The 14,674-nt window shown below is 42.8% G+C and overlaps 1 protein-coding gene and 1 long non-coding RNA gene across 3 annotated transcripts in view; one reads left to right on the plus strand and one right to left on the minus strand.

Moving 5' to 3' along the window:
* LOC125454224 (uncharacterized) overlaps positions 1-14,674 on the plus strand; it is a 109,669-nt gene that overhangs the window by 88,214 nt on the left and 6,781 nt on the right. The window lies entirely within an intron of this gene.
* metap1d (methionyl aminopeptidase type 1D (mitochondrial)) overlaps positions 1-14,674 on the minus strand; it is a 151,428-nt gene that overhangs the window by 76,845 nt on the left and 59,909 nt on the right. For both annotated transcript variants that reach the window (XM_048534771.2, XM_048534772.2), the window contains 3 exons: positions 4,492-4,652; positions 3,250-3,399; positions 1,586-1,734 (listed from right to left, as the gene is read on the minus strand). In XM_048534771.2, coding sequence (XP_048390728.1) covers positions 1,586-1,734; positions 3,250-3,399; positions 4,492-4,652 — 460 coding nt within the window. The remainder of the gene's footprint in view (positions 1-1,585; positions 1,735-3,249; positions 3,400-4,491; positions 4,653-14,674) is intronic.

A 14,674-nucleotide genomic window follows, 5' to 3' on the forward strand; every position in this document is an offset into this window, starting at 1 on the left:
AAATGAAACAAGATCTGGTCAATATCTAGGTTTAGGCTGACAAGTGGCATGTAATATTCGCAAAACACAAATGCCAGGCAGTGACATCTGCAATAAGGCATAATCTAGCCACTGCCCTGTGCTATTCAATGATGTTACCACCATTGGATCCTCCACTATCCACATCCTGGGGATTGTCATTGACCAGAAACCCAACTGGACTCACCAGTTAAACACAGTGGCTACAGGAACAAATCAGAGACCGTTAATAAGCGGCAAGCAACTCACTCCTGGCTTTCCAGAATCTGTCCAATATTTACAAGGCATAAATCAGCAGTGTAATGGAACAGTGCCCACTTGCTTGGATGAATGCAGCTCCAACAACACTTAAGAAGCTTGATGCCATTCATTCATCATAACTGCCCTTTCATTTGGTATCACATCTACAAGCATTTACTCTCTCCACCACTGATGCTCAGTGACAGCATTGTGTACTGTCTACAAGATACATGGTAGGAATTCACCAAAAATTCGTAGTACCTTCCAAACCCACAAACATTTCCATCTAGAAGGCTAAGGACAGCTGCTATATGAGAATACCACCACCTGCTGGTTCTCCTCCATGCCACTCACTATTCTGACTTGGAAATATGCTCCCTTCCTTCGCTGTCAGAGTCAAAATCCTGGAATTCCCTCCTTAAAGACATTGTGGGTCACCCTACAGTGCATGGAATGCTGTGGTTCAAGAAAACAACTCTCAGCCACATTCTCAAGGGCAGGCGAGGGTGGCAAAAAATGCCAACAAGCCACAGAAGCCAGACCCCATGAGTGAACATAAAAAAAGTAAAGAAAAAGAGTAAAGAAATTCCAGAAACCACTGGATATTAATAACCAGTGCAGCAACATCTGAAAAGTGAAATGCAAGGTTAATATTTAAGTGTACATTTCAGTTAAACATTTGGGTGGTAATTAAATGCTAAAATGCTAATGATAAAGAGGCCATGTCATGGAGAATATAGGATGTCCCACCTCATAATGTATGCTTTCTCTTTACAAATGTTGGCACATTTGTAAAGTATTTCTGCAATCTTTATTTTATTTCAAATTTCCAGTATTTATATACTTCCTTTTCCAGTAAAGGAAATTTTATATATTGTACATTGTGGCGTATAAGTTGATCCAGCGCAATCGACAGCCCCATGCTTCTGGCCCCAAAAACTAACCTTTGCATCTACTCAATCTAAATTGATCCAGGTTTTCAGCTATTAAATGTTATCCACTTTTTGTTGTTGGTCTCAATTTATTGTCCCACAAACACGTTATATTTGATGGTATCATAACCAGGTGCAAGAGTTCAAGCAGGTAATATCAGCTATGTCATGAAGATGCACGGGAATTTAAGATTATTTTCCTCACTGTATAAATCGATACTCATTTTAAGATGGATTTTTGATTACTTAAAAGATAGGCATTTACACCAAAATTACTATAATCTACCAATTGTTTAAAATTTAATGCATGCGGGAATACAACATTAAGAACTTCAGCACTTTGAGGAAAAGAGCTCTAAGCTTAACCATCTGTACAAATGAGTATGAACGTATACCTGTCAGGTATGCCATGGCACACTACATTGTTCACAGAGGTGCAAACAGATTTCGGAAAACCTCCATAGCTCAGTGGCGAAGGGTATGCATTATTTCTGATTGCTTCATGATGAACAATGTAATCCAACTCTTCAGTTGTCATACCAACCTAAAAATTGAAAATAATGGAATGAAAGAAATACCACTATTCATAAGTGCTCCAAACTTTAATATGCACCTTACATTAGCCAACAGAGTTGGGAAAAATACTAAAATCTTTTAAGCTATAACTTTCATTGTGACCCATTAAAGTCAGTTTTATCATTGGTGGACTGACTTAAAAGAAGATGCCAAATATTGCTGGCTATTACTCACTACAGGAATATGCTCAGCAGCTTATCATTCTCTGTACTGTGTATTAAAGTAGAAATATGAACCTGCAAACTAATATTGCTTTCAATTTGAAATTATGCAGAAGCAATTGGAATATAAGAATCCAATCTTTATTATTTGTAATATGAGTGTCAGCATGACATAATAGTCATTAATTATATCACTAATGAATTGACACTAAAACTGCAACTGGATCACAGTATTGTGAAACCAAATATAATTAATTCAGAATCTCAGATATAGAATGTAACTCTGCTTCTTGTATAGATGGCGCATCTATCCACCACACCCACCCCCTCCCCATCAAAACCCATGCCCACCCAGGAAGTTGTGACTTTCATTCTGGACATTTTTAGCTAAGCAGTCAAATGAAAATCATTTTAAATAATTGATATTTGAAATATCAACTTAAATACTACGTAAACTATAGTGATTGGGACACAACATCTAACTAAAATAATGAACTGAAGTTGTATCTTTGCTAAAAAAATTTAATATGCCAACATTTAATATTGCACTTAGATTTGAATTATGACCTAGTAATTATTGAGGAGGAGGTTTTATGATGCAGTGGTAGGGTTCCTACCACTGGGCCATAAGCCATCAACACTTGCTGGCCATGAAAGGCATGTTCAAATGTGACCAACAAGATTGATCATCAGCCTATAAATCCTTTCAATAGGCTTATTAATGGCAGTCAGAGTACATGACTCCTAGTTAACCATGCTTGATAACAAGTAATACCCTTAAGCTATAGCCTCTGGCAACAATACAATGACCTCTTCCAGGAAAATCCAGCTTTGGAAACAGATGTAAGCATGTGCTTAGTCTGCCTTGCATGCCACTAGGTATGAGAAATTAAGAAAAATAATTAGTGGGGTAATACAAGCTTAGAAATGTACATGAGTTTTGATTTGGCATTTTCTATTTATCATTTCAAAGGGAAAAGGAAACAGGCACCAATGTCCTTCATAAAACTTTAAAAATGTGCTCTTGTTTTGCAATGAGAAAGTTATAATCTTGTATTATAATCAGTCAGAGAAATAAAGGTTTGATGTTGATCTAGGTAACTGCCAGAAATTACTTTATTATCAGTGAACATTTGCAACTGGAAACCTTTCAAAATAATTTCAAATAACTTCAAATTAACTGAATGACTAAAACACTAGATTTTTTGATTTAACAAAATTGTTCTAACTACTGCAAACGGAACAGAGAAAGAGCCATGAAGACAAAGGAAAAATTGTTAAAGTTGTTCTTTTCAGTTCACCTTTTCAACAACATGCATTACCTTTAAACTACTTCCAGCCAAGAGGAGGATCTGGCGAGCCAGCTGACAGGCTTGTCGAAGACCCTGAATCTGATCTTCATCTTTAATTTCGACGCAGTCCCCCCAGTCTGGTATAATGCCTGTCGTCACATAGTCTGGCTTCTTTATGTGCTTGAAAAAAAGATTGAAAATGAAGATGAGAAAACTGGACCGTGACAATGGGATCATTTTCTCAAAAAGAGACTCCTGCTTCATGGCAGTTTGCCCTGAGTGTTACAGTGTCAACCCTTCCTGAGTCATCAGACAAACCCCAAGGCTGCTGCAATATTTCTTCTAATGCCCTTTTGAACTTAACGTTACCAACTTCTAAGTTCTTAGGAACACTGTTAACTGAAAGGACTAAATCGAGCAGCAGCTTGTTGTTTTGTAGCCCCTTACTGAACCACTCTAATGTAGTAAATTTGGGGCTGAAATTACTAAGTTTTGTTTAAAAGGAATCGTCGGTTTACCAACTAAAAAAATCTGAGCAATCTTTACTAATTTTGATGGAGCACATGGCCTTCTTTTAGTCTACATTTCCTTTTGGCAAAATGAATAATTCATTGTCAGTATAATCCATAGAATGCAAATACCTAAACATGAAAGCATGCCTCGGCTTTTTAGCTCAAAGGCCTAAGTACTACTGAAGCCAGGACCTTTCATAGACATGGATATTACTTATTGTTAAAGAAATTTGCCCAAATCAATGAAATACACTAAATATTTTGACAGGTAAAGTTTACCAAGTAACTTTGACAGAAATATCTTTTCATACTATGTTGTATGTCAAGTTGTAGTTTTATGAGCTGATTTCAGCATTTATTTCAATCATTTATTGAACTACAAAAGTGCTGTACATAATTAAGCTCCATATCATAAACATCATCATTAACTGCCTAATATGGCAAGCTACACTTTCTTTTAACCCAAAAACTGCTTAAATTTAAATACATGAAATTTAATAATGACAAAATGTTAATTCAATTTTGTACTCCACAACATTTTCTTTAAAGCACGTAAATGTTATAAAATCCACTACTTCTGCTGTGTAGCTCAGTTCTGCACCCTTCTTTGACCTTATCCACAATTACATAGAGTCTTCTTCATTATTTCTGCTTAACTTGTCACAGCTCTCATTTCACCTTAACCTCTCTTACAGGTAATCACAAAACTCCGCAGGGAGTCTTGTTGAAAGAATAATACTGTAAGTCAATAACTGTGTACCTTGGGTACAGGGTAAGATGGTCCAACAACAGCCGGATGGACAACACAGCAGGAGGTGTGCTGCCAAAAGATACATCTTATAAGCTGAACCCCAAATGGTTTGAGCTTGTGAGCAGAAGTGAATTGTGATGAGGAAATTCTGCAGCAGGCAGTCACATATCCTGTGGAAACAAAGTCAGAAAAGCTTGCAATTGCCAAAAGTTTTTCAATGTTTCTTCTAGTTAGTCAAAATGGCACATTTTAATGCATACTGATGGAAACTTCACACATACTAAAACATTACATCACCCTTTTTTCTCAAAAGAAGTAATTTGTTGCAATTAAAGCAAAGAAACAAGCCAATAAATCCACAAGGTCCATGCCAGTGCTTCTATCCCACACAAGCCTATCTAAGATAATCTGTTCTGTGAAATCAGTTAGTTAAGTAATTTAGAATAGTAAATAATAATGGCAGCCTGCATTCCTTAAACTTCTTTTGTTAATGTTTGGGAATGAATTGTCAATTTATTTACAAAAACAACTCATTTTTCAATAGAGATAGTAGGAACTGCAGATGCTGGAGAATCTGAGATAACAAGGCGTAGAGTTGGATGAATACAGCAGGCCAAGCAGCATCAGAGGAGCAGGAAAGCTGACATTTCAGGCCTAGACCATCCTTCATAATTTCTGAAATTCTGAAGAGGGGTCTAGGCCCGAAACATCAGCTTTCCTGCTCCTCTGATGCTGCTTGGCCTGCTGCATTCATCCAGCTCTACACCTTGTTATCTCATTTTTCAATAAATTTGGCTTGATATTCTTGTCTGTATCACATGTACAAAGCTGTGCACTTACTAATGATATGTTGTGAACACTCCTGGAATCAGTTCCATTTTCTTTACCCTCCTTAAAGCTTCACATTCTCAGTCAACAAAAAGAAAAATTCAGATCTCTTTTTAGGGGTGGCACGGTGGCTCAGTGGTTAGCACTGCAGCCTCACAGCGTCAGGGACCCGGGTTCGATTCCCAACCCGGGCGACTGTCTGTGTGGAGTTTGCACATTCTCCCCATGTCTGCGTGGGTTTCCTCCGGGTGCTCCAATTTTCCTCCCACAGTCCAAAGATGTGCAGGTTAGGGTGGATTGACCATGTTAAATTGCCCATAGTGTTCAAGGGGCTGTGGGTTATAGGGGAATGGGTCTGGGTGGGATGCTTCAAAGGGCGGTGTGGACTTGTTGGGCCGAAGGGCCTGTTTCCATACTGTACGGAATCTAATCTACTCCTTGAGAAATGTCAATGTCGCACACTATCTAGGTTTGTCAGCAAGCTTGTTGCTTCAGGCAGAACATAAGGATTTCTAAGTATTCTTTCCAGTTTGTTTTTCTCACTAATTTTCAACTCATGTTAAAATCTAGATTTACAAGATATAGGCTTGGAGTTTTCACCACATTGTGCTGTTTATTCCCCCCAAAATTGCCCAAACAAATGATAAACTGGAGGAATTTCAAGTGCAAGTTACAGCCAGAGCAACCTTCTTCACAAGTTTTAAAAATCTAGTACTTTAAGCAAGCCCTATCCATAAAGCTGGCTGCATTCCTGATCGAATGAATCACCACTGAGAGTTTTGAGTGCCTGGAAAATGTTTCAATTTAAGGTGGTTCCTTGAATGCAAAGAAACTAATAGGCACATCTAAAAAGCTTTTGAATGCACTTTGTTTTTAGCTCATTAAAAACTACCTACTATATACCAAATTAATTAGTAAGTAGCTCCATATATTTTCAAAAGTTATGTTTATTTATTAACCATCAGGTTACACAAATGTCGAGGAATAGACAGATTAAATAAAAGTTCTTTTTTGCAATAAACTTAATTTCACCTGTATTAGTCAAACTTCAACAAGGTTACCACTCAAATAAATCAAGAGTTTAAATCAACCAATGATTTTAAATCCATATTCTAAATGTTGGCAGATTATTCTGGTTCTTTACAAATTGTATAATTGGTGAAATGCAAATATGTTCAAGTGGTAGCTTTAGATGAAGAAACACACTTCTCAAAAGTATAAGAATTTTGGGCATAATTTTGGCCTCAAGCATCAAATGTGTCCAAAGCAGAAAGTCTACACAAATATGTTTGATCTGAAATCTAACACAAATTGAATGGTCTAAACATGTATATTTGGTGCCTATATTTATATGTGGCCAAAGCATACAAACGGGTTAATTTTCCATATTTTACTAAGTGTCAATTTCAGGGAGTTTCATGGAGGATTCTCTTCTGTGAGCCCTGGTGATTTTTCTCATGCAATTTCCCACTCCTTACCTCATTTACCATTGAGCAAATGAAGTATCATAGACATGGGATCAATCTTCTACTCAGGGAATTGCTCTTCACAGAGTCTTGCTGTACAACTGACTGGTAAGTCCATGACTGAGAGAGACACCCAGGCAGACTGGTTTACTGACATGGACCTGGAAGATGTGGTGATGAAGAGGAGGGGCATCCTCTTCAGATGATGACCCAATCCCAGCAAGTCTCGTCCCCAGTAGCCACCTAGGTCAATGCACAGTCCAGGGTCTGGAGGCATGTACAGTAATGCCACAAGGTTAATGATCTTCTGTACATCCATTGGTTAAGTGCCTCCACTTTCTTTCTGCTGCCTTACACACTCTCTTCTACTGTACACAGCTCCCACCACTCTCTCTATTGCAAACTGCATCTTCCCTCGAGGGCTCGTACTAATCCGATCTCCCGAAACTAGTAAGCTTTTTGGTCCTCTTCACTTCTCACTTGCTTTGGTCTCGCCACCTTTCCTGTACCTGCACCAAAACTGTGTCAGCCACTTTCATCTTGTTCAATTTCTCCCTTTGTCCAATTTCAGGAGAAAAATACCCACATTAGAGCTGAGTAGGGTAAGACAGCTGGTGAGGCAGCAGTGGTAGGTGTGGGGTTCAGGGGATTGCAGGGAACACATGACAATCATCTGCTTACCCCCCCTAAGGACAAGATCCTTGAATTAGTGGTAGAAGATCAAGACCATTCATGTGGGGATGTCAAGACCCGCATGTCCCAGAAACCAAGTTCATTGTGACATGCTACATTGATCTTCTATTGGCACCACTGTGAATGTGTTCCTAAAGATGCTCAAACTTCCACCCCATTTGTATCACCTGTTCCTTCTTGGTCTTCTGCAAGCACCAGTGGCATCCACACAGCCTCTGCCCAGAATGAGTCCACCCTTCCAGCCATCAGGTCCTCCCCCACCTCGGAGGAAGAAGCCACAGATCTCTCTGTGGATGCTTTGGCAAAGATTCCCACACACACTCCACCAGTTCAGATGCTTTCATCTCAGTGGGTGCTTTAGCAAAACAAGAGTCAGGAGCCCATTCTGGCGAGCATATCACTAGCATGTTTCTGTTAGCAAGAGAGTAATGCCCCAGAATGTTGGCACTCAGCAGTCAAAGAACAGGAACCTGTCCTGCCCCAGGCAGAAGACTTGATGGTATCAGTGAATAACAACCTTGTGTAAATACACATACACAGGAGCAGCAGGCAGGTTTGTTGGAGACACTCAGTAAACTGGATCGAAGGTTGGAGCAGTCCGTCAACATTACTAGTACCATGCCTGTTTGCCTCTGATGGTGGTATTCAGCATCAAGGCAAGGAATTAGGGGGTCAAGGACCTCATTTTAGGCACCCTTACTTTTCAAAGGGATAGGGTGTTGCCAGTAGGCACTCAGACACAGAAAGAACCACATAGAGACCCCACGCCCCACACAGATGTCTCCCCTCAGTGCACTTGAGATGCACATATTCCCTCCATGTCCAATCCTGAAGAAGTCAAGCTGAAAAAGATGAGCCTGCAATTAGGCAGGGAACCCTCACCATGTCCAGGCTATCTAGCCACAATGCCCTCAGGATCTTCCATTCAAACTTTCAAGGCCTACTGGGTCCACTATGGGCCAAGTCTCTTCCACCCCAGCTGTGTACCTAGAGGTTTCGACTGGACATAATGGAGAGCACGGAAAAAGGAAACCTGCCAAGAACTCGGGGCGGCATGGTGGCTCAGTGGTTAGCACTGCAGCCTCACAGCATCAGGGACCCGGGTTCGATTCCAGCCTCGGGTAACTGTCTGTGCGGAGTTTGCACATTCTCCCCATGTCTGCGTGGGCTTCCTCCAGGTGCTCCGGTTTCCTCCCACAGTCCAAAGATGTGCAGGTTAGGGTGGATTGGCCATGCTAAATTGCCCATAGTGTTAAGGGGTGTGTGGATTATAGGGGGATGGGTCTGGGTGGGATGTTTCAAGGGGCGGAGTGGACTTGTTGGGCCGAAGGGCCTGATTCCACTGTAGGGAATCTAATCTAACACACAGGTGATCAAGATGGCATTTTATTATACACAGAATACCGTGGCTATATTAGCATATTAAATCATCACCTGTCTGTCATTGCAGATGCAGCTACAAGACTGAAGCACAGAACCTACCCATTTTTAAGCTCCACAAGAAACAGAACCCTGTCTGAAAACATGTTACCAATTTTCCTAATGCCCATCTTGACATTGCATTGTCACTGTTGAATGTGGGAGCATCAGATTTCGCAAATCCTTCAGACAGTTGTTAATACTGACCTTTATTAAATAACAAGATTGCCCTGATTGAAAAATGGGCCATATTTTATCTACACTTGGTTTTAATCAGGGGATGGTGTATTGGAGCCATTAACCATGGCTGCAGAGGATAGCCCTAGTCAACCACGCTCGTAAAGATTATGGTTTTTGAAACAAAGCGAGAAACTGAGAGCTATCAAGGACGTAGTCATTGTGGCAGGCTCTCAGGGTACCTGGTGCAGACTTCCAAGATGTGGCAACGATGATTAAAAATATCGTTTACATTGACTGAATAGGACCTATTCCTATTGAAGAAGTCAGCCATATTACAAAAAGGCACTCTCAACACAACCTATGTACATTTTGAAACTGGGATCAGAGATAATGGGAACTGCAGATGCTGGAGAATCCGAGATAACAAAGTGTGAAGCTGGATGAACACAGCAGGCCAAGCAGCATCTCAGGAGCACAAAAGCTGACGTTTCGGGCCTAGACCCTTCATCAGAGAGGTGATGAAGGGTCTCTGATGAAGGGTCTAGACCAGAAACGTCAGCTTTTGTGCTCCTGAGATGCTGCTTGGCCTGCTGTGTTCATCCAGCTTCACACTTTGTTATCTTACATTTTGAAACTCCCTGCTTCTGGACAAGCCAGCTAAATTGCCAAAGTCTACCACTCAGGTTGTAAAACTGACATTGTCGTAGGGAAAGAATATGAAGTGGTGTGAGCTAGCATGAATTTCATTGGGAACAGCCAAGATACATTTGTGGGTTGAGGATTTGAAAGATCCTACACAGGTTCCCAGTGGACTCTTGGAAGCAGGTGGTCACACAAAAATTAAGTACAACTGTCACCTTGATGGCCACTGAGGTAGAATGGCCACTCACCCCTTTATAGTACAAATTCAGCCCCAGCAAATGACACAATTCTGTTATGGTGTCCCAGAACATCCTCATTCGGTGAAATGAACTTCATTTGCCTTGACAATTTGGCAGCAAAGTCAGTGAACCATTGCCCTCCGCAAACTCCTCTACAGCCTGAAGTGACCTTCTACCACAACTTGTTCACTGGAGACTATTTAGCAGCTGCCAGAGGCTGCTGCTGGTCCCAGGCATTTGCTCCTCCTCAATCTCTTTCTGCCTTTGTTCAAGACACAACAACACTATCAATTGCTCTGGCTGGATCCATTTATGGTTTCAATGAACCTATGTGAGGAACATCAGAATTTAAAACTGTCCCTTTGTAAGGTGAGTAGTCAGCAATCCCAGCACACACAAATAAAAGTTTATCATAGTTCTCAGTATACATGTGAAGGCCTCCAACAAGGAGGTCTATGAAATATCTCTATATGGATATTTGACATAGTAGGCTTTATCCAGATATATGCAGCACAATTGTGTCATTCAAATACATATGGTGATTTTAGGTGTGGTGGGATTACTGAAACCTTGCTCCCCAATCTTACCATCACCCAGAAAATGCAACTTTTTATCTAAGTGCATATTCTAATACGCAATTCAATGTGTGAGGAAAGCAGCTCCACACCCTTGTGCATCCTATGAGGCATTTGAGAATTGTTGATCACTAGTGACACTTTAAAGACTGCTTGTGATCATCTGCTTCACAGATATTACTATAATTAATTTGTAATGATCAATGACATGGTCAAAACTGTTTGAGCCCAGGATTTGTAATCGACATAGTTAGTCAATGTATGAGGTACAGCATTTTGTGACTGCAGATGTCTTCAATCTTCAATTTATGAGTGCCTGATTAATGTAAAGACATTGGGCAATTGATAGGCCTTACATCACCCATGAATGCAGGCCACTTCCACAGACAAAATGAAACAAATTTATGACATGCATTCTACATATACTGACAGCCATTTCCCATGTTTATGGCACAGTTGAGAATCAAATGAAAATGGCAGCCTTTTCAGATCATACTCAAGAGAGTTACAGGGTCCACCTGTTACTTTAGGTGTAACCTTCAAACTTCGTATCCGTTCCTGCATTGCAGTCCCCATTAATTCCATCAGTTTTGAACTTCCCAAAGTTCCCACTCAAACTTTTCACTGAACTGCTCATTTCCCCACTTGAGTTTGGACCCAGGCTGACTGTATAGCTAACATCAGGAAGTAATGTCCACCTACTGAAGCCCAAGTAGTGACCACTGATGAACTCTCTCCTTCCCTGCCACCCTGTTCCCTCCCATGACTTCCATTCTTCTTTCTAAAGCTGCGTCTCTTTAACAATGATTATCTCCTGTCCATTTCAACATGTTGGCTTCAATCTCCATACTTGACTTCCCATGCTTCCCCAGAGCAACAATTCCCCACAACAACCTTCTTGACATTTGTTGCACAACCCCCAATACTGACCATGGACCATCCCTACCCCCCAGACTGACGTGTCAGATCAGCCCTGAGGTCAAACTGGGCCATTGTCTGATTTCTGTGCAACTCCCTGATGGATCTGCAGTTGATAAAGGGTCTAGGCCCGAAACGTCAGCCTTCCTGCTCCGATGATGCTGCTTGGCCTGCTGTGTTCATCCAGCTTAACAGCTTGTTCTCTCGGATTCTCCAGCATCTGCAGTTCCTATTATCTCTGATCCTCAGGCTGGTTGGCTCAATCTGCAGAAGTATCTGTGACACAATCCCTGGAAATTAATGTTACATCATTGGGATAGGGCATTGGAAATCAAGCTTCACTACTTCCAGAATCATCACAGAAGTTAAAGATTATTTTAAAACTGCACAGGATTCCCAAATTTATTTGTCTTTTAAGTTGACAGGAGTACTGACCAGGTTTTCGTACCTAACGAGAATGACTCTTTACCACAAATAAATAGGTTCTAATTCTAGAGAAAACAAATATGCATCACCAATAACTCTACTGATTAAAACTCCGACCCACTTTGAAACTTCTTCCCACCTCATCCACATATTGCAGGCACAAAGGTGGTATGATGAATGGAAGAAAGACTGGGAAGGTAGTTCAGGGGTTTCTGTTCGAAAGGTTTGTTCAGAGGATCCTTTAACTGGACAGAATGCTGTTTCTCAATCTTTTTTCCTCTGGTTACTTCCACTTGTTTGCGGGTGACTCATTCACATGTATAAAGGGCTCTGACTTATCATTTAAAAGTCACAGTTTACAGCAACTGATCAGAGGAAAGAACCAGGCTATCTTAAGGTTTGAGAGATAATGGGAACTGCAGATGCTGGAGATTCCAAGATAATAAAATGTGAGGCTGGATGAACACAGCAGGCCAAGCAGCATCTCAGGAGCACAAAAGCTGACGTTTCGGGCCTAGACCCTTCATCAGAGAGGGGGATGGGGGGAGGGAACTGGAATAAATAGGGAGAGAGGGGGAGGCGGACCGAAGATGGAGAGTAAAGAAGATAGGTGGAGAAGGTGTGGGTGGGGAGGTAGGGAGGGGATAGGTCAGTCCAGGGAAGACGGACAGGTCAAGCAGGTGGGATGAGGTTAGTAGGTAGCTGGGGGTGCGGCTTGGGGTGGGAGGAAGGGATGGGTGAGAGGAAGAACCGGTTAGGGAGGCAGAGACAGGTTGGACTGGTTTTGGGATGCAGTGGGTGGGGGGGAAGAGCTGGGCTGGTTGTGTGGTGCAGTGGGGGGAGGGGATGAACTGGGCTGGTTTAGGGATGCAGTGGGGGAAGGGGAGATTTTGAAACTGGTGAAGTCCACATTGATACCATATGGCTGCAGGGTTCCCAGGCGGAATATGAGTTGCTGTTCCTGCAACCTTCGGGTGGCATCATTGTGGCAGTGCAGGAGGCCCATGATGGACATGTCATCAAGAGAATGGGAGGGGGAGTGGAAATGGTTTGCGACTGGGAGGTGCAGTTGTTTGTTGCGAACTGAGCGGAGGTGTTCTGCAAAGCGGTCCCCAAGCCTCCGCTTGGTTTCCCCAATGTAGAGGAAGCCGCACCGGGTACAGTGGATGCAGTATACCACATTGGCAGATGTGCAGGTGAACCTCTGCTTAATGTGGAATGTCATCTTGGGGCCTGGGATGGGGGTGAGGGAGGAGGTGTGGGGACAAGTGTAGCATTTCCTGCGGTTGCAGGGGAAGGTGCCGGGTGTGGTGGGGTTGGAGGGCAGTGTGGAGCGAACAAGGGAGTCACGGAGAGAGTGGTCTCTCCGGAAAGCAGACAGGGGTGGGGATGGAAAAATGTCTTGGGTGGTGGGGTCGGATTGTAAATGGCGGAAGTGTCGGAGGATAATGCGTTGTATCCGGAGGTTGGTAGGGTGGTGTGTGAGAACGAGGGGGATCCTCTTGGGGCGGTTGTGGCGGGGGCGGGGTGTGAGGGATGTGTCGCGGGAAATGCGGGAGACGCGGTCAAGGGCGTTCTCAATCACCGTGGGGGGGAAGTTGCGGTCCTTAAAGAACTTGGACATCTGGGATGTGCGGGAGTGGAATATCTTATCGTGGGAGCAGATGCGGCGGAGGCGGAGGAATTGGGAATAGGGGATGGAATTTTTGCAGGAGGGTGGGTGGGAGGAGGTGTATTCTAGGTAGCTGTGGGAGTCGGTGGGCTTGAAATGGACATCAGTTACAAGCTGGTTGCCTGAGATGGAGACTGAGAGGTCCAGGAAGGTGAGGGATGTGCTGGAGATGGCCCAGGTGAACTGAAGGTTGGGGTGGAAGGTGTTGGTGAAGTGGATGAACTGTTCGAGCTCCTCTGGGGAGCAAGAGCCGCACCCCCAGCTACCTACTAACCTCATCCCACCTGCTTGACCTGTCCGTCTTCCCTGGACTGACCTATCCCCTCCCTACCTCCCCACCCACACCTTCTCCACCTATCTTCTTTACTCTCCATCTTCGGTCCGCCTCCCCCTCTCTCCCTATTTATTCCAGTTCCCTCCCCCCATCCCCCTCTCTGATGAAGGGTCTAGGCCCGAAACGTCAGCTTTTGTGCTCCTGAGATGCTGCTTGGCCTGCTGTGTTCATCCAGCCTCACATTTTATTATCTTAAGGTTTGAGTTGCTTTTTACTGCAGAGCAGAAATACAGTCTCTTCTTTTTTGGATGTCCAATTGCTTCTGCACCAAACATTTACACCCCAAGTTGTTCAGCTACCTGGGCACCAATCTCATAGATGTTGGAAGGGAAGAGGACTTTGACATCAATAACTCATCTCTGGACTAGTAACCAGCCAAATCTCCTTTTTTATTTAGCCCCCTGGCCTGAAATCATCTGTAAACAGGCTTCCACTTACTGCTTAAACAACCAACTGTGTAAACAACACTTACGATGAGTTTTGGGTGGGTCTAGGCCCGAAACGTCAGCTCTTGTGCTCCCGAGATGCTGCTGGGCCTGCTGTGTTCATCCAGCCTCACATTTTATTATCAACAGGACTTTGATCAAGGTTGAATGACTGTGGGAGGTCTGCCTGACTGAAAACAGACCGGACTAAGGACTATTCCCACTGGACTGTTAGATATGGCCATTGGCGGAAGCACGTAAGACCAAATAAGGCAGAAGCAAAAATATACTATTCAGCCCATTGGGTCTGCTCTTCTGTTCAAAGAAGTTATTATTCTGATAATCCACAACGCCACTTTCCTGCCTTTAACCTTG

The sequence above is a fragment of the Stegostoma tigrinum genome, chromosome 7, assembly GCF_030684315.1.
Source record: "Stegostoma tigrinum isolate sSteTig4 chromosome 7, sSteTig4.hap1, whole genome shotgun sequence".
NCBI lineage: Eukaryota > Metazoa > Chordata > Chondrichthyes > Orectolobiformes > Stegostomatidae > Stegostoma > Stegostoma tigrinum.